Here is a 25,037-nt window from a genome sequence, read left to right on the forward strand (position 1 = left end):
AGGGCGTGAAATCTTTCTTTACCTTCCCTCCCTCAGCCACCCAGGTGTAGAGTAGTATTATCTCAGGGTCAATCCTGTATTCTACACTCTGATAAATTTTGTAGTTTCAAGTTGCGGGCTGTGGTAATTTTTTAAAACTATTAAAGGAGTTATTTTGTATAAGCTCACTGACCTAATGATTGGTCTACCACGGCTCTACTGGCCCTTTTCTGCTGTACAAGGATGTTTGTCATCCTTTTCACCCTGCCTCTTAATCCACCGGTTAATTTCTCCCTTTAAAAATTATTTGGTCTGCCATGATAATTTTCTCATCATCTTATTTCGTGACTGCTCAAAGCACCTCATACCTCAGTATCCTACCTTAGTAAGTTCAAGTATCATCCATCATGTTCTTTATCCAAATCACTATCATGAGCGAATATCCAGGAGGAACCTCGGAGCATGGGACTCTGAGTCGTTAGTACGTGGAGAGACCTTCAACACCCATCTAGCCCAACACAGTCATTTCACAGGTGAAGAGGCAGAGGCCCAGAGACATCATTTGACCTGCCCAAATTGGCACAGCCAGTTAGAGGGCAGATCTGTGTCCCCACTCTTGTCACACTGCATTACCACCTGTGCAAGGGGTCTCCTTACCTGGGAAGGGAGAGTATGACATGCCACCCTACTAGAAATAGAGTTCAGAAGACATAGCTAGGAGTCCTTGTAGTGCTGGATGCTTCCTGCCCAGGTAGCCTTTATCCCACCAGCCCCAAAGGGCAGAACTGCTGAGAGAAGTAGCCCTAGAAGGGGAAGGAGGCAATAACAGCTAGTACTTTCTGAGTGTTTCTGTGTTTCTTGCTCATTCATTACCTTTCGTGAGTCGTCATAACAGCCCAGCGAGGTAGGACTGTCAACCCAACTTTATCCTTGAGGAAACTGAAGCCCAGAGGTGTGACACCGTCCCTTTTGCAGTTCATGGATGGATTGGGTTTAGATGTGGTTGCTTCCCATTTGTGGTTACAGTGTAGAAGTTTTGGCGAAGTGCAGCTGTTTTCCTTTGGAAGAAAAAGAATTGGTAAAATGAAAGATGTCTTTGTTTTAATGTCGTCTTACTGAATTGTTTGAAAGTTTGAGATTAATTTTAACATAATCTCATCAAATGTACTGTATACTCATTACTGACACCAAAAAGAATAGGATATGAAAATACCTCAAACTGCTGTAGCATATGTGCCATGAAAATGAGCTTGTTTATTGAAAACAGATTTGCACATACATTTTTCTTACTACAGATAACATTTGATTGTTTTTCATTTGGCTAAAGAACTACATTGGCATAAGTGTGAGCAAAAGCTTGCTGGTGTGGATTTGTTATAACAAGCAGGAGTAGCACTCTTGACTGTTCTCATCAAGTCTTAGAAAGCAGTAGAGAAGTATGGTGATAAGGAGGAATAAAAAGGGTGTGGATGAATGAGAGGGCATATGGCGAGATGTGACGTAGAGATAAGCAGAGGCAGACCTTGCTGGGTCTTGACGTCATGATGAAGCACTGAAAAATTATTCTAAATGTGATGGGAAGCCATTGAGTGGAGTGATTGGATTTACCTCTTCTAAAGATGACTCTACTTCCTGTGCAGAGATACCTAGTGAGAATTCGCCTCTTCCTCAGCACAAATGTGTAATCAATGCAGAGATGTCATTGTGATCGGTTATGTTCCTTGATGTTAAAGAGTTTTTTTCCCCCCCAGAATATGGTTGAGCCCCTTGTACCCACGAATTGTTCACGGAACTCACGGACCTGGAGAGTCACCGACACATTTTAAAGCCGACCTCGTCAGTTACTTGATGGCTTACAACGCTCCTCCTCTCAAGGGGTGGATAGACACCATCCAGGAGCATGATCTTTCGGAAACAAAGTACGTGCTGCCTTATCAACTTGAGGTGCTCATGATAGGTTAATACCTTGAGAGCCACAGGAGCTCTGGGATGCAGGGGACATGGAAAGAGATGGTGTGATAGTTGGCAGCATTTCCCGGGTGATGAGGCAATGGGAGCAGATTCTGTCACTAGCCACATCGTCTGGTTCTCAGGCATTAAATCGAGGCCAGTCAATCTTTCCTCTTACCTTAAGCCTCCCACTGGAGTACTCGTAAAATCCACATGTTTTGCCTGGTACCTTACACCTCGTAGATGTTCCACCGTTTGTTGTTCTGCATGAAAAATGATGTTGAGTATCAGTTATTAGAGTCAGAGGGGTGTCATGAGAAAATAGGTGGGCATTTAAAACATTTCATGATTGTATTACACTTCTCATGTGTATTTTGTGATGTTTAGGTGCCCAAATCACATCATTATATTCTATAACTTCTGTTTTATATTTTTTAGTGTTTACCTCATTGGATCAACCCCAGGACGCTTTCAAGGAGATCAGAAAGATAATTGGGGACATTTTAGACTTAGGAAGGTAACAGAACTTTTCCCTTTTTTTTCCTTTGATGTATGTTCTCAGCATCGTTTTTTCTCTCACACAGTTCTGAGTGAATAGCAGGCACGTGACAAATTGATTGTTTAACTGTAGGTTTCAGTACTTACTTGCCTTTTAGTATTTGTTTTGCCTCTTTTGTAGGTGCAGAGTAGATGTTGTGAATGGCATAAATACATGGACTTTTCGTGTTGGTATTTTTTGAAATGAAGAGAATTACAGGCTCCCCCTCATATGAGAAGTATTTGTAGCTGTTGACTGTTCAGCCTTTTCAGGGTTTTTAATTTACGAATTCGACAAAGAACTGAAAACATTTTGGGTAAAGACTATAACTGAGCTGCAGTGTATTTTGTTTTCTAAACCAGTGCCCTTAAGAGACTCGTAATTACAAAAATGACACCTGCTGCTGGCATAAAAAATGAACAAACAAAAGTCTTTAACAAAATAGAGTAGCAAGTAAGTTGAAGATTAAAGTTGTCTTAGTCTCTCTTGAGGAGACTATTAACTGTCTTTAATAAATTCCCTAGAACTGTTTACCGTCTTTAATTTCCTAAAGTGGCTTTTAAAAGCCCTCTTCCTCATTCCCTAAATTGTTGTGTAAGAATTCCCCTTAGTAAAACTTTTTCATTTAATTTTCTTCTTTGAAGTGGGGCCACAGCTGAAAGCAGGCAAGATCTTAAAGAGTTTTGTTTCTTAACCTACAGAGGGAGTGACGCTCAGAGGCCACTTGGGCAGCGTTGGAAGGAGTCACCCATGCCTGGCTCCAAACCCTACCCGTTACTTATGTCAGGCAGCCCTGGCTTGTTCCTAACCTGCCTGTCTCGTCATCCCTAAAGTGTGCATAATCAGTGGTAGTCTCCTACCATTGTGCAATTACACACAGAATTGCAGAAGGATTAAATAAAGCAAAATAGTGCAAGGCACATGAAGTGTCCAGAAGCATTAGTAGCTATTTGTGAGTTAGACGAATGGTTTAGTGAGGCTAGATACTAGCACGTGGTGTGTATCTCCACAATTATTCTGAGAATTGAATAGCATCTTAGAGATTTCACACCAGTTTTCACACGAAGTAGCTCATGGTGCGTCACAGCTACCTTCCTGGGAGGGCAGGGCGGGGAACCAGGTTCCCATCTCACAGGTGTGTCAGTGGAAGCACAGAGACTTGTCCAGCGTCATGCAGCCCATTGGTGGGTGAGCACCAGAATCAGAGACGGGGCTCGTAGTTGTCAGTTCGGTTCTGCTTCTACACCGTGCCGAATCCAGGGTGGAAGTAAAGAATTACTTGGGCTTTTTGATAAGTGTGCATGTAAATATAAATGCCGAAGATGTGTTAAGGAAGATAATGCATGTTAAAATAATATATCATTCCAGACCTGAGCTCTATTGGGGCAGGAGCTGTGGCTTACTTGGCATCTCCAGCCTGTAGGTAGACGCTCGATATGTGTTTGTTGAGTGAGTTGTTAGTGGTAGTAACTAAGAGTAATATGTTATGACATTCCTTTTGGGGGACTTGATACACACATTTTGTCAACGTCATGCCTCTTGTCGTATAGTGTAATTCAACACATACCAACCGATTCTTAGGAATAGCTAACAGTTATTGTATCCTGGTCAAAGTGCTTTACATGTATTATTTAATGGAACACTAACTTCAGCTCTATGACGTGGGAGGCATTATCCTTATGACAACACTGAGTCATACACAGTAATTATCCAATTACTTAACTAAGTAATTATCCAAGGTCACACAGTTAGAAATGGTATAGAGTCCAAATTTGAACCTAAGCAGGGTGACTACTACCTAAAGCAAATAGATGTGTTTGGTTTGTTTCTCATAGTCACCCAAGACATGACTTTTTTTTTTTTAATGGAAAAATTTCAAACATAGCCAAAAGATTAGTATGAATCCCATTTCAGAAGTTACTGACCCAGCCCCAGGTAACTACTAATCTATTTTATGTCTCTGTGGATTTGCCTATTCTGGACTTTCCGTATGAATGGAATCATACAGTGTGTGGTCTTTTGTGTCTCTTCTCTTTCAGTTAGCATGATGTGTTCATGGTTCATCTGTGTTGTAGAGTGTACGAGTACGTCACTCCTTTTTATTGCCAAATAATATTCCACTGTATCTACCTTTTGTTTATCCGCTCATCAATTGATGCATATTTGTGTTACTTCTACTTTGGGACTATTATGAATAACACTTCCATAAACAAAGTTTTAGTTTGGGCATCTGTTTTCATTTCTCTTGGGTATATACCTAGGAGTGGAATTGCTGGGTCATAGGATAACTCTTTGTTTAATCTTTTGAGGAAGTGCCAAACTGGTTTCCAAAGTGTCTGTACGATTTTACATTCCCACCAGCAATGTTTGAAGGTTCCAATTTCTCCACCTCCTCACCAACACTTGTTATTGTCCACGTTTTTTATTATCTCCATCTCTGTGGCTGTGAAGTGATACTTCATTGTGGTTTCAGTTTGAACTTCCCTGACAGCCAATGATTGAGCAGAGCATCTTTTCATGTGCCTTATGGTCGCTATGAGTCGGAGTCGACTCAACAGCAGTGAGGGTGGGTTATGACTATTTATAAATCTTTGGAGAAATATCTGTTCAGATCCTTTGCCCGTTTTTAAATTGGGTTATTTTATTATTGAGGTGTGAAAGTTCTTTACATAGTCTATACGTTAGTCTCTTATCAGTTAATATTTTTAAATATAAGCAAGCACATTCATATTCTTAATTTCTCTTCTTTCTTTGATAAATTATGGCATGCTATACAGTTTTTTTCCATCTTGCTCTTTTTTTTGGGTTTGTTTTAACTCAGCAATATAGCCTATCATTCTGTGGTTACACGGTGTTCCGTTGTGTAGATGTGCTATACTTTATACAGTCTGTCCCCTATTGGTGAATATTTGGGTTGTTTGTAATCTTTTGCTATTTCAGATAATGTCAGAGTGAAGACAGCCTTGTGTCTCTTTGTATTTTTCCATTACAGTGTTACGATACGTTCTGAGACATGAGATTGCAGAGTCAAGGTATAAACGCACACGTAATTTGGTTAGATGTTGCCACATTCCCCTGTACAGAGATCGTTCCGTCTTGCCTTTCCTCCAGCAATGTGCTGGAGTGCCTGTTAGTCCACAGTTTGTCCCATTTTTAGATTTTTGCCAACTCTGGTGAAAAATGACATCTCACTGTAGTTTTAATTGATTTATGAGTGTAATTAAGCATTTTTTCTACATTTAAGGGCCATTTTTTTCTGTCAGCTGTTTATATCTCCTAAGATATGACTTTGACATGTAATATCACTTTCATTTTAAAGTAGAAATTTTTTTTCCAAGTAATATCTGAATTGCATTTTCAGCCTTGTGTTAAGTATCAAACAAAGCAGAAAGTGCAGACCAGTGTTGTGCAGGGCTTTAGGTGATATGCGTCTGTGTGTAAATAGATGCTGTTTTATTTTCAGACCATTGCTGCTACCTAAGCCCAGGCATCAAGCTCAGAATATTAAAACCCTTTTAAATGCTAGGAGTCAAACCACACAATGGACTGATGTTCTAGGCATGTTAAATAATTATGATTACAAGGCAAAAATCTTATTTCCTGAGGCCGATTGGTGCTTTATCTGCCATTTTTACCAAAATGGATCTTTGCGTGTGTGTGTGTGTGTGTATGTGTGTGTTCGCTTGTTGTATGAATCCAAGAATTTTGAAAGAGGAAAACTTCTCTAGTCCACTTACTCTGTTAAAATATTTTTAATATTTAAAAAAATATATTTCCCAAAGAGGTCAACAATGTATATGTGGGTGTGAAATTGATCACAAGCATTTTAAGCGTTTCCCTGTTAGCTTTGCATTTCAAGGGCAGAACACCAGGTTTTCGGTTATTACAGCCTTCCTGGCCACGTTGTTGGAGTAATGAGAGCATGCACTTCTGTTCTTTTGCAGCTCCTGAGAGAACACACCTCACCCATCCCTAAAGCAGAGGCTTGGCCCATAGTAGGTCAGTTTTCAAGCATCGGCTCCATGGGGACCGACGAATCAAAATGGTTATGTTCTGAGTTTAAAGAGAGTCTGCTGACACTGGGGAAGGACGGCAGGACTCTAGGAAAAAGCACCGCTCCCCTTCATCTGGTGAGTGCCCTGCCCCTTGAGTTAACTTATTTTTGTTTGGTAGTCTGCGAGGAGGATTGAACATCAGCCCTCTTTGTGATGGAGATATGTTTTAGTCAGTGATTTGGGATGGAAGTGGCCGTACATTAGCATCATCATATGTAATCAAGTGGCCTTGAACTCAGCTGGTGCTGAGAGCTGGCTGGTCTTTTAAAGAGCAGCTCCATTTCGGCCACAGACTAGCCTGCTCACTTCCATTCCTTTTTCCTGCTTGTCAGGCCCAGGAAAAAAAATAATACAACATTGCAGCAGAATTACAAGTGTTATTCATTATTTAGAAACCTGTGGATTAATAATTTGGCATTCGGTTCAGTGTTAATTTGGCATTTCAGAGGAAAAATCTAATCAAATCAAAGTGCATTTTTTTTCATCAAATATATACACTTCCTGTAGTTTCAGTACTAGAAGTTTGGTTTTCTTTTCAGTTAAGACAGAAACTTGTTAAGCATGTTTTAAATCACATTTTCTAAGTTTTTAAAACAAGTGTTTTTAATTGAAATTTTCATTTTCCTAAAAACAAATCATTCCTCTTAAATCATTTCTTTAACATGGTACATTGCAGAACTTACTGGTTTCTTCTTCTTTTTAGATCTATCCTTCAGTGGAAAATGTGCGGACAAGCTTAGAAGGATATCCTGGTAATTGTTGGGGAGACCGTCTCAGGAGTATTTTTTGCATATATTCTATAAATACCCCGATAAACTTTCTAAAATAAGTGATAAGAATGCCCTCCCCCTTGAGATGAGAAAAGTATTGGTTAGAAATTTGGAAATGGTTTTCTTAACTGGATGAAATAAGTAATTTTGGGCCCTGCGGTGTTCCAAAGATGATCCTGCACAGTTGAGTAGTCTGGGTGTGTCATTTAATCCTCACAGTAACCCACTGCAGGATTGTTCTTCGCATTTTTACCCATAAGGCTGCCCTCGACAACCAGTAGGTAGGTTGTCCAGATAAAATCAGGAGCTTCCCCCTGTGAATCAGTGCCTTTCAGAGCGTAACTAAAATACCTTTCTCGGATACTCTCCGCATTCTCCTGCCTTCCCTCCACCCTCCTCAAGCGAAGGAACTATGTCTGAGGTACTATGTGCTTCTTCCAAATTTGAATCTTGGATACAGATATATTTAAAGTCCTGAACTTATGCTTAATGTTGTTGTTGTTGTTGTTAGGTGCCATCAAGTCAGTTCCAACTCATAGCGACACGACATACAGTAGAACAAAACACTGCCCAGTCCTGCACCATCCTCACAGACCTTGCTGTATCTGAGCCCATTGTTGCAGCCCCCGTGTCAGTCCATCTCATTGAGGTTCTTCCTCTTTTTCATTGACTCTCTACTTTACCAAGCATGATGTCCTTCTCCAGGGACGGGTCCTTCCTGATAACACATCCGGAGTATGTGAGAGAAATCTCATCAAACTCACTTCTAAGGAGCATTCTGGCTGTACTACTTCCAAGACAGATTTGTTTGTTCTTCTGGCAGTCCGTGGTTTATTCAGTATTCTTCGCTAACACCATAATTCAAAGGCATCAATTCTTCAATCTTCCTTATTCATTGTCCAGCTTTTGCGTGTGTGTGAGGCAATTGAAAATACCATGGCTTGGGTCAGAATCAACTTAGTCCTCAAAGTGACATCTTTGCTCTTTAACACTTTGAAGAGGTCTTTTGCAGCATTTTTGCTCGATGCAATACTTCTTTCAATTTCTTTTTTTTTTTTATTGTACTTTAGATAAAGGTTTACAGAACAAACTAGCTTCTTGTTAAACAATACGCATATTGTTTTATGACATTGGTTAACAACTCCGTGACATGTCAGTGCTCTCCCTTCTCAACGTTGGGTTCGCTATTTCCAGTTTTCCTGTCACCTCCTACCTTCTAGTCCTTGTCCCTGGGCTGGTGTGCCCCTTTAGTCTCATTTTGTCCTATGGCTCTGTCTAATCTTAGGCTAAACGGTGAACTGCCAAAGTGACTTCATTGCTGAGCTAAAAGGGTGTCGGGGGTCCATACTTTCAGGGTTTCTCCAGTCTTAGTGAAGCCAGTAAGTCTGGTCTATTTTTTTGAGTTAGAGTTTTGTTCAACGTTTTTCTCCAGCTTTGTCCAAGACCTTCTATTGTGATCCGTGTCAGAGCAGTTACTGGTGGTAGCCAGGCACCATCTAATTGTACTGGACTCAGTCTGGTAGAGGCTGTGGTAGTTGTTGTCTATAAGTCCTTTGGGCTAATCTTTCCCTTGTGTCTTTCGTTGTCTTCATTTTCCCTTGCTCCCAAAGGGTTGAGACCAGTGGAGTATCTTAGATGGCCACTCACAGGCTTTTAAGACCCCAGATACTACTAAACCAAAGTAGAATGTGGAACATTTTCTTTATAAACTATGTTATGCCAGTTGAGCTAGATGTTCCCTGAGACCATGGTCCCCACAGCCCTCAGCCCAGTAATTCAGTCCCTGAGGGAGTTTGGATTTGTCCATGGAGCTTCCGTGACCTTACCCTGAACAAGTTGTGCTGGCTTCCCCAGTATTGTGTACTGTCTTACCCTTCCCACCAAAGTTACCACTTACCTATTGTCTTATTTAGTGTTTTTCCATCCCCACCCCTCCCCTCCCTCATGACCAATCAAAGATTGTTTCTTTTTGTGTGTAAACTTTTCATGAGTTTTTATAGTAGTGGTCTCATACAATATTTGTCCCTTTGTGATTGACTTCTTTCACTCAGCATAATGTCCTCCAGATTCAACCATGTTGTATGATGCTTCGCGGATTCATCATTCTTTATTGTTGCATAATACTCCATCGTGTTTATATACCACAGTTTGTTTATCCACTCATCTGTTGATGGGCATCTAGGTTGTTTCCATCATTTTGCTATTGTGAACAATGCTGCAGTGAACATGGGTGTGCATGTCTATTCGTATGATAGCTCTTATGTCCCTAGGATATATTTCTAGGACCAGGATTGCTGGATCATATGGTATTTCCATGTCTAGCTTTCTAAGGAAGCATCATATTGTTTTCTAAAATGGTTGTACCATTTTGCATTCCCACCAGCAGTGCATAAGAGTTCCAGTCTCCCCAGAGCCTCTCCGACATTTGTTATTTTCTGTTTTTTTTTTATTCTTGCCAGTAATGCTGGGTAAGATGGTATCTCATTGTGGTTTTGATTTGCGTTTCTCTAATGGCTAGTGATCGTGAGCATTTCCTCATGTGTCTGTTATCGGCTTGAATATCTTCTCTGTTGAAGCGTCTGTTCATTTCCTTTCCCCATTTTTTAATTGGATTATTTGTCTTTCTGTTGTAGAGGTGTTGGATTTTCCTGTAGATTTTAGAGATTAGAACTTTGTTGGATTTGTCATAGCCAAAAATTTTTTTCCCGTCTTCCTATGCTGGCCCTCAGCAAGGAAAAGGCCGTGCTCAGTTCAAGCATGAAGATTGTCAAGTCCAATGGCGAAAAGCCGGATGAATTCGAGTCTGGCATTTTTCAAGCGCTGCTTGAACTGGAGATGAACTTGGACTTAAAGGCTCAGTTGAGGGAGCTGAATATAACCGCAGCCAAGGAAATTGAAGTTGGTGGTGGCAGGAAAGCTATTATAATCTTTGTTCCCGTTCCTCAACTGAAGTCTTTCCAGAAAATCCAAGTCAGGCTAGTACACGAACTGGAGAAAAAGTTCAGTGGAAAGCATGTTGTCTTTATTGCTCAGAGGAGAATTCTGCCTAAACCAACTCGAAAAAGTCATACAAAAAATAAGCAGAAGCGTCCCAGGAGCCGTACTCTGACAGCCGTACGTGACGCAACCCTTGAAGACTTGGTCTTCCCAAGTGAGATTGTGTGCAAGAGAATCCATGTAAAACTGGACGGCAGCCGGCTTATCAAAGTGCATTTGGACAAGCACAGCAGACCAATGTAGAACACAAGGTTGAAACTTTTTCTGGTGTGTATAAGAAGCTCACGGGCAAGGATGTTAATTTTGAATTCCCAGAGTTTCAATTGTAAGAAAAAAAAAAAATGACTAAATAAAGAACCATTCACGGTAAAAAAAAATGTTTTTTCCCAGTCTGTAGGCTCTCTTTTTACTCTTTTGGTGAAGTCTTTTGATGACCATTAAGTGTTTAGTTTTTAGAAGATCCCAGTTATCTAGCTTGTCTTCTGGAGTTTGTATGTTGTTAGTTATGGTTTATATCCTGTTAATACCATGTATTAGGTCTCTAGTATTGATCTAGTGTTCTTCTATGATGTTTACATTTTTTGGTTTTATATTTAGGGCTTTGATCCATTTTGAATTAGTTGTTGTGTATGGTGTGAGGTATGGGTCCTCTTTAATTTTTTTGCAGATGGACATCCAGTTTTGCTGATACCATTCATTAAAAAAACTGTCTATTCGCCATCTGATGGACTTTGGATCCTTGTCGAGGATTGGATGTCTTTAGGTGGATGGATTTATATCTGAGTTCTTGATTCTGTTCCATTGGTCAAGGTATCTGCTGTTGTACCAGTACCAGGCTGTTTTGACTATCGTAGCTGTAGAGATGGCCCTGAGATCAAGTACTGCGAGCCCTCCTACTTCATTCTTCAATAGTGCTTTCCTTATCTGGGGCCTCTTCCCTTTCCATATAAAGTTAATGATTGTTTTTTCCATCTCTTTAAAGAACGCTGTTGGTAAAACTTCGTTGACCGCTGCTTCCGTGGATGTTGATTGTGGATCCAAGTCAGATGAAATCCTTGACAACTTCAGTCTTTTCTCCGTTTATCGTGATGTTGCTTATTGGTTGAGTTGCGAGGATTTTTGTTTTCTTCATGTTGAGGTATAATCCTTATTGAAAACTGTAGTCTTTGATCTTCATCAGTAAGTGCTTCAAGTCTTCTTCCCTGTCCACAAGCGAGGTTGTGTCATTTCATATAAAAAACCAGCCAAACCCACTGGTTGCTGTAGAGTCGATTCCAACTCATAGCCACCCCATAGGACAGAGTAGAACTGCCCAATAGGGTTTCCAAGGAGCAGCTGCTGGATTTGAACTGCCAGCCTTCTGGTTAGCAGCCTGAGCTCTTAACCACTGTGCCACCAGGGCTCCCATCTGCATGTAACAGGTTGTTAGTGAGTCTTCCTCCAATCCCGCTGCTTCATGTTGAGATGAAACTTCTGTTATAACTGAGTGGATATGTCTGCTCTTTCTAGGGCTTCGCCTGTAAATGCTTAAGATTATTTTATAAACATCTTTTGGCCTTGTCCTCTCTTTCCCTTATGCCAGTACTGGACACTAGACATCTATTTGGAAATAAGCAGTGGCCCAGATAATGCAGTCAGGAGACATTAACTAAAAACTCAAATAGCCTATGCCTCTTCGTAGACAAAGGTGAGTCTGACTGGCATCTGCTGATGGCTGAGATCAGAATGGTCTGAATTAGACTAGTTTAGTCCATTTATTGCTTATCAAACCAGACGTGGTCCTGCCAGAAGAATCTCGATAGGATTTGAAGTGTATTAGCTCATTTGGTGCCTTTGCATGGGAAAGCTAAAATTATTTCACTAAGAGTTGGGGACATGGTGCTGTCTTCTGTTTGTCTTTACTTTCTATACCTCTATTAAAAAAAAAAAAAAACTAGTGCCATCGATTAGGCTACATTTATTCAAAATATACTTTTAATGGGGAAGAACATGGTATTTTCAATAAAGCTATTTTATAACTGGTCCTGAAACTCTGAATATGTCTTTAGTTATTTGCAGCAGGAGACAGGACATGCCTTTTCGATATGCCAGAGACTTTTAAAACACTTTATGGATATAGATTATTGTGGAGAAGCTCCCACGTGTGTTTTGAAGGTCACTCATGAATCCACAGTGGAATTTTCCTTCTTTCAATGATGAACAAAAGTTGGCTTTTAATTGTGTTTCCACTTGGAACTGTATCTTTATTCTCTCTGCAGACATAGGTTTTTAGAATTTCTTTTTCAAAACTTAACTGTTTACTGAACATTTTATTTTTGTGACTGTTCCATTTGTAAGAATTTGCTTAGATAATGCAAAGTCTGTCTGGAAGTAGTACAGTGTGATAGGTGAAGGAAGCAGAGGAACTGGGTTCTCCTCCTAGTCTGCCCCTCCATGTGTCCTGGGCCTGGGCAAAACGAAGACACTCTGCAGACGCCATCTTGCAGAACGGGGCTAAGGATGTCTCGCTTGCGTATGGATGGCAAGATGAGCGTGGCTTCTTTCTGTGGTCTTTTCTAACACTTCAAATCTGTGCTGTGACAGGTATTAAATTACCACCCCAGAGTGATTAAATAATACCATTTTCTTTTCAGATAGTAAACATTTACAATTTAATATATAGTCCCCAAGAAAGGAAACCCCGTTGAGAGAACATGCCTAATATAAGTAGAGATGTTTTTATTCAAAGAAGTAGTCCATAAGATTAAATAAATAATGGAAGTAGGGTTTTTTGTTTTGTTTTGTTTTTAAATTCTCACTGTTTACTATAAATTTTCTTAATGAAGGATCCTCAAATTATATCTTATAATTTTTATTTACTTACTTTATGCTATTTTTCTTCTTTTAAAAGCCGGGGGCTCTCTCCCCTACAGCATCCAGACAGCTGAAAAGCAGAATTGGCTGCATTCGTATTTTCAGTAAGTAAGTGGTTTAGAGTCCTGCTGTTGTTGCTTCACACGTAAAGATGTTGTTTGTGTCAGGCTGATGTTTTAAAAAGGCCTATGTAATGTAACTATATTTTTTCCCCTACATATGTCAGTGGTAGAAAGAATTTAAAACAAGGTTTTGAGTTTTTTTCCAATAGGCTTTTAATACCAAAGAGTACAGTTTATCTCTGTAGTTCCTATTTAAATATTACCATGCAAAAAAAAAAAAAAGAGAGAGAGAGACACCACGTTGGGTATTTAGAATTTCTGTAAGCAGCATTCTAGTTCATGTTTCCGAAATATAAAGTAAAATCATTCCAGCTGCACATTCATATGCTGTGTGACTGCAAACTCAGTGAGGGCAGGGTCCACACCACCGTTTCCCTGGGATAAGGGATTGTGTTTGGATGTTGTAGGAGTTCAGTGAATGGTTGATGAATGGACAAGTCAAAAGATTATCACCCATCCTTCTCTGGCTGTAGCAGTTGCACATCCTGCTTGTTCCAGGCCAATCCCAGCTCCATGGTTGTCTCAACAGGCATTTATTTATTGTGCCAGATATCATGTTATGTGCCAGGGAGTCAAATGCCAGTTCCACACAGATCTTCCTCTCCAGAGCTGCTGCAGCCCCATAAGGGGTAGTCAAGCCTGCAGATACATTCCCCAAATAGGAAAGTCAACGTACCAGTTTTCTCTGCTGTTGGAAAAGGTGCTGAGCTTTCCTGCTGTCCAAAAACCACAGGAGAACAACACCATGTACTACTGAACTGAAATTGATGTTTGCTCACTCAGAGGGACCTTTAGGACCAGCATTCCCCCACTTCTGGGTGTCTTTTATGAAAGTGAGTTGTTAGATGTGTGTCGATAGGCTGACCACCTTGGAACTTGAGTTAATAAAATGGCAGATGACAGGCTTTACTGTGTCCTGTTGGAAATGAAGGCAGATTGACATTTCCATAGCTTTGAACCCCTAGTCCAGCATGTCATCCTGGAGCCTTTCTTTAATGCCATCTCAGGAGGTTGTGCCTTTCAGAGGACATTTCTTTGTATTGAACCCCTTTCAATGGTTTGTGCTCGGCTACAAACCTAAAGGTTGGTGGTTCAAACCCACCCAGGGGCACCACAGAACAAAGGCCTGGCAGTCTGCTTCCGCAAAGATTACAGTCAAGAAAACCCTAGAGAGCAGTTCTACTGTGTAACACGTGGGGTCACCATGAGTCAAAATTAACTCAACAGCAACAGGTTTGGTTTTTTTTTTGGTTTTCAGTGTTAGATTCTTAAATTCTCTCGAATGAAAACCTCCTAATGCTGTTGTCACGGACGGTCTCTTATTTTCAGGGACTGTCACCTTATATTCGTAAGTGAGGATTGTTGCTGCAAACTAGGAAACCAAACTCACGCATGTGACTCTCAGCTTTTGACTAAAATCTCAAACCAAACCCACTGCCATCGAGTTGATTCCAACTCATAGTGACCCTGTACGGTTTCCAAGGCTGTAAATCTCTATGGAAGCAGACTGCCACATCTTTCTCCCGTGGAGCCATTGGTAGTTTGGAACCGCAGACCTTTTGGTTAGCAGTCGATCACTTTAACCACTGTGCCATCAGGGTTCCTTGTTTTCCAACATTCATAGTTGATATTCAGGCTGTTTCCATTTTGCCCGTTTTGTGTCTTCAGTGAACAAGCTTTCACTTCACCTCCACTGTAGAAACACTGTGGGACACAGATGGGGGGAGGCGTGGTACCTGCCTTCAAGTTGCTCACTGTCCAGCTGAAGAGACAAGCTATGTGCACATGCAGGTAGCACAGCAGAAACAATACGTGTGAGTGTGTAGTGTGTGTTGATGACAAAAAGGACAGGAGGGATATGTGCCAAAAGTTACTTTTCCTGGGTGGAGGGTTTTTTCTTTCTCTGTGTACCCCCACGTTCTAAGATGGACATGCATCATTTGATTATCTGAACAGAGTTGACTGAAATACCACAGATATGTCATAAAACTGGGGGCCCACTGGTTCTTAAATTACACAGTTTTGCTTTTTATGCAGTTTCTTAGTATTAAGAAGAAGACCATTGGTACTATTCTCTAACTGGTGATTGGTGTCTTTCCTGTCACTAGCAAGTGGTCAGCCGAGACGTCTGGCCGCAGCAGTGCCATGCCGCATATTAAGACCTATATGAGGCCCTCTCCAGACTTCAGCAGCATTGCCTGGTTCCTTGTCACAAGGTAGGTAGTCTTTGTATTCCTGATGGGAGGCCTTTTTTTTTTTTTTTGCCATTGATATTTCCTCACTTTTTTTTTTTTAATTTTTTATTGTGCTTCAAGTGAACGTTTGCAAATCGAGTCAGTCTCTCATACAAAAATTTATATACAACTTGCTATATACTCCTAATTGCTCTCCTGCTAATGAAACAGCACACTTCTTCCCTCCACTCTCTCTTTTTGCGTCTTTTCGGCCAGCTTCTGACCCCCTCTGCCCTCTCATCTCCCCTCCAGACAGGAGATACCAACATAGTTCCATGTGTCTGCTTGATCCAAGAAGCTTACTCTTCACCAGTGTCATTTTCTACCCCATAGTCCAGTCCAATCCCTGTCTGAAGAGTTGGCTTTGGGAATGATTGCTGTCTAGGGCTGACAGAAGGTCTGGGGACCGTAACGTCCGGGATCCTTCTAGACTCAGTCAGACCATTAAGTTTGGTCTTTTTACGAGAGTTTGGGGTCTGCATATGGGAGGCATTTTTTAAAGGTGCTTATAACTCCTGCTCTGAAAATTGAATGAGTTTCCAAAAGGTGATTCGTTACATGGTCATCATTAATTTTCAGTATGTGTGTGGTACATGAACTGTATTTAAAGGGGGACTCTGACTAATCCCTGTGGTAGAGAATGTCATCATCACCTGATTTAACTTATAAGCCCAGATGCTTACAAGGTTTCATAAAATTGCTGTTTACTTATGCTATTTAATGCTTTAATAATAGAGATAACATAAATTGACATTTGGGGAATATACATCATAAAATGCAATAGCAAAAGAAAAATGGTAAAATGAATGTTCATTCCTTAATTATTTCTCTTTTGGATATTGAAACCTGAGCAATCAAATCTCCTAAACGTTCAGTTTTTTTTTTTTTTTAGCATCTTTATTGAGATACGGTTCACATACCATATCATTCACCCATTTAAAGTGTCTAATTCAGTGGTTTTAGTATGTTCACAGCATTGTGCAGTTATCAACACAATCTATGTGTAGAACATTTTTATCATCCAAAAAGAAACCCCCTGTACTTTATTAGTCAGTGTGTTCATTTTTATAGTCCAGTGGGGTGCTGTGCCCTTTGAAGACCAGAGCAACGACTGGAACTTTAGTTCCTGACTCCTAGACAGCACTCAGACCACTAGGCATCCTCATGACTCAGTAACATAACTGATGTCAGGAGCAACTAATTAAACTATCACAGAGTAGAATTCTTTCTTTAAGAAGGAACTACATTCATGAACAAACTTTTAAGCAAAAGAACCTCTTAGAAACGAATCCCAGTCATTTTCCTATTTCATGGAAATTGGTGGCTAAGCTTCTCACCCTCGCTTGGAATAGAATAAGGAACAGTGACCTGACCCATGTGGGTGGTGTAGGTTAGATGCACTGGGGGTGTTCCTGGAGGTGTGCAAGTCAGCATGGCGTAATGGAAACACAAATTTGAGTCCTAAAGATAAAGACTTCAGACACCATGCTGTCATATACTAGCAATGTGAAGTTGGGAAATCTATTTAAGCTGAGTCTGTTTCCTATTCTGTAACATGAGAAAAGCGGTTGACTGCCATTTGGGGTTATTGTAAGAGCTAAATGAGACAGTAGAGCTCCGTGCTGGGAACATAACAGCCCTTCAGTAAAGGATAGCTGGGATTATTCGTGTCTTAAACACTCATTCAACCTTCTCCTTCAATAACTGTGAAGGATGGCCAGGGAGCAACTGCAATTTCCTTTACTGTGAATCTTTAAAAAAAGAAATTCTTGATTCTGAAGAGGCAGGTTTCCTGGATGTGGAGACCTGAACCTTTGGCTCCCTGGATGGGGAAGTCATTGAGAACAAAGGCGAAGAACACACACAGCCCTTCTTTGGGCAAGAAGTTCAAGGCCCGGTTACCTTGGTGTTTGTGAGGCTGCTCTTAATTCCTTTCCCCAACTTTATTTTAAATACAAACAAACTTGAAAAAATTAAATTATTACAAATATTCCTAAATTAAACTGATTAGAAATTAAGTCTTAATGCTTCCCAGCCTTCTACAAAGTTAACCAACAAGAACGTGACTTGGGGCATAATATGGATCCTGGAATATTATCCACAGGAGGCTGGGTATTCAGAGACATTTCAATGTCACCTCATCTCTTTATTCAGTAAATGTCTTTGAAACCAGTTTACTAAGTTGCAAGTAGAAAAACTGCCCTCTAATACTGGTTCTACCACATACTAATACTGAGTGACCTTCACTTCCTGATAATAAATTGGTAGAGCTAGATGAAATAATCTACCTGCTTCTAATTCTAAAATGCTGTGACTGGAAATATTTTCTCAATAGCATACTATCATACATTTCAAGGGCTACCTTATTAATGAGGCTCTGTTACTGTTTTGTGTTGAGTACTTTAAATTATGTGACATTTTCCTTAAACAGGCATGATGGTTCTCTGACAATTTGGGCTATAGGACTTTGCCCATTATATTACCTTTTTATACTAATCAAGGCTCTTACTGAAATCATGACACTGCAATAAATGTTGAATTTGAAAACTATACTTATAACTTTTTGTTAAAAATTCCTGTAAGTATTCATTTAACTCTGATTTTTCTCGAAACATGTTAAGAACAGCATAGAGAAACATCAGTTATTTGGTCAAAGTGGTCTTGTCCAGCATTTTCATTTTTCCCTGCTGGGAAAACTGGAGCCCCAAGAGGTTAAGAATCCAAGACCACATCCCTCAGGTAGTTACAGCCCTGGTTTTATCTGCACAGAGGGAGTGACCAAAAGTGATGTTTTTCCTCCTGCTATTGGGTATTTTGCTCTAGTATGTAAATGCATACCTAAGTCTTCTGTGTAAGAGTTCTCACTGTTGGTCTTTGAATTTTTCTAGAGATAGAAATTCGTACTGTGGTGGCTTATGTGTTACCGTGATACTGGAACCTTTGTTACCAGTATTTCAAATACCAGCTGAGTCACCCTTGGTGGACAGGTTTCAGTGGAGCTTCCAGACTGCAACAGACTAGGGAGAAGGACCTGGCAGTCTACTTCTGAAAAAACTGACCAGTGAAAACCTTATGAATAGTAGCAGAACATTGTCTAATACAGTGCTGGGAGCTGGGCTCCTCAGGTAGGAAGGCTCTCAAAATATGACTTGGAAGGATCTGCTTTCTCAAAGTAGAGTTGACCTTATTAAGGACATAGATGGAGCCAAGCTTTTGCGACCTTCATTGGCTGATGTGGGATGACTCAAAAAGAGAAGAAACAGCTGCAAACATCCATTAATGATCAGAACATAGAATGTACAAAGTATGAATCTAGGAAAATTGCAAATCATCAGAAAAGAAATGGAACTGTAAAGATCAGTATTCTAGGCATTACTGAGGTGAAATAGACTGGTTTTTGGCCATTTTGAATCAGATAGTCATATGGTCTACTATGCCAGGAGTTACAAACTGAAGAAGAATGGCTTTCTGTTCATCGTCAAAAAGAACATTTCAAGATCTACCCTGAAGTACAGCACTGTCAGTGATAGGATAATATCCATATGCCTACAAGGAAGACCAATTAATATGACCATTATTGAAATTTATACACTGACCACTACTACCAAAAATGAGGAAATTGAAGATTTTTACCAACTTTTGCAGTCTGAAATTGATCAAACAAGTAATCAAGATGCTTTGATAATTACCGGTGATTGGAATGTAAAAGTTGAAAGCTAAGAAGAGTTGGTAGATGGAAAATATGGACTTGGTGATAGAAATGATGCCGGAGATTACATGATAGAATTTTGCAAGACCAACAACTCCATTGCAGATACCTTTTTTCAACAACATAAACAGTGACTACATTCGTGGTCCTCACCAGATGGAAAATGTAGCAATCAAATCAACTACATCTGTGAAAAGAGACAATGGAAGATTTCAATGTCATCAGTCAGAACAAGGCCAGGGGCCAATTGTGGAACAGACCATCAGCTGCTCATATGCAAGTTCAGGTTGAAACTAAAGAGAATCAGAACAAGTCCATAAGAGCCAAAATACGACCGTGAGTATATCCCACCTGAATTTAGACACCATCTGAAGAATAGATTTGATGCTTTGAACACTGACGAGCGAAGGCCAGACAAGTTGTGGAAGGACATCATACATGAAGAGAGCAAAAAGTCATTAAAAAGACAAGAAAGAAAGAAAAGACCAAAATGGATGTCAGAAGAGATTCTGAAACTTGCTCTTGAATGTAGAGTAGCTAAGGCAAACAGAAGAAATGACGAATTAAAAGAGTTGAACAGAAGATTTCAAAAAGCAGCTAGAAAACACAAAGTAAAATATTATAAATGAAATGTGAAAAGACCTGGAGTTAGAAAACCAAAATGGACGAACATGCTCTACATTTCTCAAACTGAAAGAACTGAAGAAAAAATTCAAGACTCGAGTTGCAATTTTGAGGATTCTATGGGCAAAATATTGAATGATGCAAGAAGTATCAAAAGCAGATGGAAAGAATACACAGAGTCATTGTACCAAAAAGAATTGGTCAATGTTCAACCATTTCAGGAGGTAGCATATGATCAAGAACCGATGGTATTGAAGGAAGAAGTCCAAGCTGCAGCAAAGGCATTGGAAAAATAAGAAGGCCCCAGGAATTGACAGAATACCAGTTGAGATGTTTCAAAACCAGATGCAGTGCTGGAGGTGATCACTTGTCCATGCCGAGAAATTTGGAAAACAGCTACCTGACCAACCAACTGGAAGAGATCCACATTTATGCCTGTTCCAAAGGTTGATCCAACAGAATGTGGGAATTATCGAACAATATCATCGATATCACATGGAAGTAAAATTTTCTGAAAAACATACTAAAGCATTTGTAGCAGTTTATCAACAGGGAACTGCCAGAAATTTAAGCTGGATTCTGAAGAGGATGTGGAATGAGGGATGTCATTGCTAATATCAGATGGATCTTGGCTGAAAGCAGAGAATACCAGAAAGATGTTTACCTGTGATTTATTGACTATGCAATCTGTATGGATCATAACAAATTATAGATAACATTTCAAGGAATGGGAATTCCAGAACACTTAATTGTACTCACAAGGAACCTTTACATAGACCAAAAGGCAGTCGTTCGAACAGAGTAAGGTGATACTGCATGGTTTAGAATTAGGAAATGTGTGCGTCAGGGTTGCATCCTTTCACCATGCTTATTCAGTCTGTGTGCTGAGCAATTAATCTGAGCAGCCGAACTATATGAAGAAGAATGTAGCATCAGGACTGGTGGAAGACTCATTAACAGCCTGCAATATGCAGATGACTACAACCTTGCTTGCTGAAGCAAATAGGACTTAAAGCACTTAATGATGAAGATCAAAGACTACAGACTTGAGTATGAATTACACCTCAGCATAAAGAAAACAAAAATCCTTACAACTGAACCGATAAGCAGCATCGTGATTAACAGGAAATATTGAGGTTGTCAAGGATTTCGTTTTACTTGGATCCACAATCAACGACCATGGAAGGAGCAGTCAAGAAATCAAATGAGAAAGGGCTACATAAACCAGAGACTACATCAGCCTGAGACCAGAAAAACTAGATGGTGCCCTGACAGGGAACACAACAGAGAACCCCTGAGGGAACAGGAGAGCAGTGGGATGCAGACCCCAAATTCTCGTAAAAAGACCAGACTTAATGGTCTGACTGAGACTAGAAGGACCCTGGTGGTCATGGCCGCCAGACCTTCTGTTGGCCCAGGACAGGAACCATTCCCGAAGACAACTCATCAGACATGGAAGGGACTGGACAATGGGTTGGAGAGAGATGCTGATGAAGAGTGAACTACTTGTATCAGGTGGACACTTGAGACTGTGTTGGCATCTCCTGTCTGGAGGGGAGATGAGAGGGTAGAGGGGGTTAGAAGCTGATGAAATGGACACTAAAAGAGAGAGTGGAGGGAGACAGTGGGCTGTTTCTTTAGGGAGAGAGCAACTGGGAGTGTGTAGCAAGGTGTATATAAATTTTTGTGTGAGAGACTGACTTGATTTGTAAACTTTCACTTAAAGCACAATAAAAATTAAAAGAAATCAAATGATGCATTGCATTGGGCAAAGTGTTAAAAAGCAAAGATGTCACTTTGAGGACTAAGATGCACCTGACCCAAACCATGATATTTTTAATTGTCTCATATGCATGTGAAAGGTAGATGATGAAAAAGGAAGACCAAAGAAGAGTTGGTACCTTTGAATTATGGTGTTGGGAAGAATGTTGAATATACCATGGACTGCCAGAAGAACAAACAAGGCTGTCTTGGAAAAAATATAGCCAGAGTGCTCCTTGGAAGCAAGGATGGCAAGACTTCCTCTTACATACTTTGAACGTGTTATCAAGAGGGACCAGTCTCTAGAGAAGGACATCGTGCTTGGTAGAGGGTCAGCGAAAAAGACGAAGACCCTCAGTGAGATGGATTGACACAGTGGCTTTAACAGTGGGCTCAAACGTAACAATGACTGTGAGAATGGCTCAGGACCTAGCAGTTTTTCCTTCTCTTGTACAAAGGGTCACTATGAGCAGAAGTGACTCAACGGCACCTAAGGACAACAAGAGAAAATGAGTTTGTAAATCCCCATGCTTCTTTTCCTTCCAAAGTACTCATCCTGGCTTTTGGTAATTACTTGTTTAATGTCTGTTTTCTGCACAACTGCCTCATATAATGCCTAGTGCAGTGCCTGGTCTGTAGTGACTTAAAAAATTTGAATGAATGAATCATATCCCCTTAATCTAACTACAGTTTATTTTCAGACTGCTTCTCAAATTTTAAATTTATGTTTTTCTTTCTGGACTGTCTAGAACAATTACACTTATCATTCAAGGTCTAACTCAAATGTTTCCTTTCGAGTGAAACTTTTCCTAGCTCAGCAGACATAATTCATTGTTTTTTTGCTTTGTGCTTTCGTAACACTTCTTTGCTTGATCTTTTTTACATCCTCATTGTTGGCTCTTTGTGGGTCCCTTTGCTTCAATACAGTGTGAGCTGCTCAGAGCAGATGCCAGCTCTGACTCACCCTTATATCCTTTGCACTAACACTGCACAGCACATGGTTAGTAACCAATAAATATTTGAGTTAAAATATTTAAAAAATTTTTTTCTCCAACAAGGTAATACATGCACGCTATAAAACGTAAAATAGGTCTATAGAGAAAGTTTGTCTTGCTACTCCTTTCTCCAGCCACCCTGTTTCTTAATATTAAACCACTGCTACTAGTTTCTTAGGTTAAGTAGCTTTAACTTACATTAACATTTTCAAGGAGTATCTAGGTAGAACAAGAACTGTTAAGCAGTCAACTACTAGCCAAAAGGTTGGCAGTTCAAACCCACCAAGAGGTACTTCGGGAGGCAGACCTGGTGATCTGCTTCCAAAAGGTCACACAGCCTTGAAAACCCTACAGAGCGTTTCTGCTGTGTCCACATGGGGTTGCCATGAGTCGGAATCTACTTGACGGAAACCAACAACCACGTTTTCAAACCCAGGCCCTTCAGATGGTAATATCATCTGATCACCCAGCATATATGGAGGAAATAGCACTGGGTAGAGTTCAGGGATCCAAGTCCTAATTTGGGATTGCCACTTTAAAACTAGTCTTGCCACTTGAATTTTGGAAAAGTCGTTTATAGCCAGTTGCTGTTGAGTTGATTTCAACGCATGGTGACCCCAGGTGTGTCAGAGAACTGTTATCCATAGGATTTTTCACAGCTGACTTTTTGGAAGCAGATCACCAGGCCTTTCTTCCTTGGCACCTCTGGATGGACTCGGACCTCCACCCTTTCAGTTAGCAGCCATGTGCATTAACTGCTGACATTTCTTAGGGACTCCAAGTCATTTATAATCTGGGTCCTTATCTCATTTATGGAATGTTCCAAGTATGGTGATAGAAAATATATGTGGAGGTTGCTTATTAAACTGTATGACATTTAACATTATTTAGCTGCTTGATTTTTAGTGGCTGCTAAGAGCAATGTGTTATTCTTGAGCTGATACTCATTAGGCCTCTTTAGGATTCAAGAAAGCATCTTATGAAGCCATTTAAAGTCTGTTTTGCACATATAACATACCTAAGTGTAATGTGTGATCTAAAGACCTGTCCATAGATACAGCCCTTTCGGAGGCAGGGCCAAGATGGTAGAATAAACAGAGGCTTCCTGTGATCTCTCTGACAAAAAAGACCCGAAAAAGCAAGTGAAACGAGTATATTTATGACAAGCTAGGAGCCCTGAACATCAAAGGCAAAGTTAGAAAACGGACTGAGCGGCAGGGGGAGGGAGAGACGGTTTAGGAGCGGAGAGGAGGTACCGGACCTGAATTGCCAGAATCCCTCAGGCACCGTTCCTGGGAGCGGCGGTGGCGGGCTAGTACTAGCGTTCGGCTGCAGTTTCCTCAGGGAGAAGCAGCCAGCCAACACAGCCTACTCAGACCTTTGGAACCAGAGAAGAACGGCACTGTCGGCAACAGCTAAGTACTTGTGTGTACTTTACCGTCCCCTGCCCCCGCCACCCCGCTCCCAGGCCAGCTTCAGCGGCTGAATTCCCTGGGCCTGAGATAGGCCCTGTTGAGTGCCCAGAGCCGTCCTCCCAGCCTTGGAGTGGGAATAAACTCACAACTGGGGGAGAAGATAATTTGCCAGCGCCACTAACTGAGGGAGCTCAGGACAGAAGCGGCTCCTGTCTAGGCATAAATGGTCCATGGACTTCGAGTACCTTTCCCCCCTGCATGGACCTGTGTGGGCCTATTTCAGGAGAATAGGCCATTGTTGGCAGACTGCAACTGTTTCAGCTGTGTGGCGAAGAGGTGGGTATTTGATATTTGACATTGCTTTGCCTATTAAACAGGGTCCTCACCTACCCACATCAGGGGCCTAGGGACTGGTGGCTCCATGCAGGTCACCCAGCCACCCATGACAGGGGTCCAAGAATAACTGGTACCTCCCAGTCCTTAAAACCAAAAGCGTTGGGTGCCCATGGTCCACATGCAGAACCCACCCACCTGTATGCTGTAGGGAACAGGGACATGCTTTCCTCACAGACACTCAGGGGATGGTTCTCAGCCCTCTGCCTTGTTCAGAGCATGACCACTTGCTGCAACCAGATACTAGTACCTACACCAATCACCTCGCCCCTCTAAGACTGTAGGACAGAGCCTGTACCACACAATTTATGGTCAGCTACATGGACACCTGAGCTGAATTCATACGAGACAAGTGAGTGGACTCCTAGACTGTATAACTGATAACAGCTCTAGCCATCTGGGGACAGGATGTCAGAGCTTCAAAGGTGAAAATAGCTCACTCAAGCAACCCACTTGGGCATATCAAAACAAAACAAGAAGCTAGGATACAGTAAGCAAACAAAATAAACTAATACAGTAACTTATAGATGGCTCAGAGACAACAGTCAATATCAAGTCACATAAAGAAGCAGACCATGATTGTTTCAACAAGCTCTCAAAACAAAGAATCAATGGGTCTTCTGGATGATGGTGCCTTCCTGG

The 25,037-nt window shown here is 40.8% G+C and overlaps 2 protein-coding genes across 8 annotated transcripts in view; both read left to right on the forward strand.

The window, feature by feature from the left end:
* TDP1 (tyrosyl-DNA phosphodiesterase 1) overlaps positions 1–25,037 on the forward strand; it is a 98,607-nt gene that overhangs the window by 32,474 nt on the left and 41,096 nt on the right. For 6 of the 7 annotated variants that reach the window (XM_064292855.1, XM_064292854.1, XM_064292851.1 and 3 more), the window contains 6 exons: positions 1,731–1,898; positions 2,368–2,446; positions 6,412–6,597; positions 7,226–7,274; positions 13,180–13,246; positions 15,373–15,480. In XM_064292855.1, the coding sequence (XP_064148925.1) occupies positions 1,731–1,898; positions 2,368–2,446; positions 6,412–6,597; positions 7,226–7,274; positions 13,180–13,246; positions 15,373–15,480 (657 nt within the window). Of the gene's footprint in view, positions 1–1,730; positions 1,899–2,367; positions 2,447–6,411; positions 6,598–7,225; positions 7,275–13,179; positions 13,251–15,372; positions 15,481–25,037 lie in introns of those variants that run through there. The other variant, XM_064292857.1, reaches the window with a different exon arrangement.
* On the forward strand, positions 10,035–10,670 carry LOC104845778 (small ribosomal subunit protein eS7-like). The gene has a single exon (XM_064292858.1). The coding sequence runs from the start codon at positions 10,050–10,052 to the stop codon at positions 10,530–10,532; it is 483 nt and encodes a 160-aa protein (XP_064148928.1). The 5' UTR covers positions 10,035–10,049; the 3' UTR covers positions 10,533–10,670.

This window comes from Loxodonta africana, chromosome 10, assembly GCF_030014295.1.
Source record: "Loxodonta africana isolate mLoxAfr1 chromosome 10, mLoxAfr1.hap2, whole genome shotgun sequence".
Taxonomy (NCBI): Eukaryota; Metazoa; Chordata; class Mammalia; order Proboscidea; family Elephantidae; genus Loxodonta; species Loxodonta africana.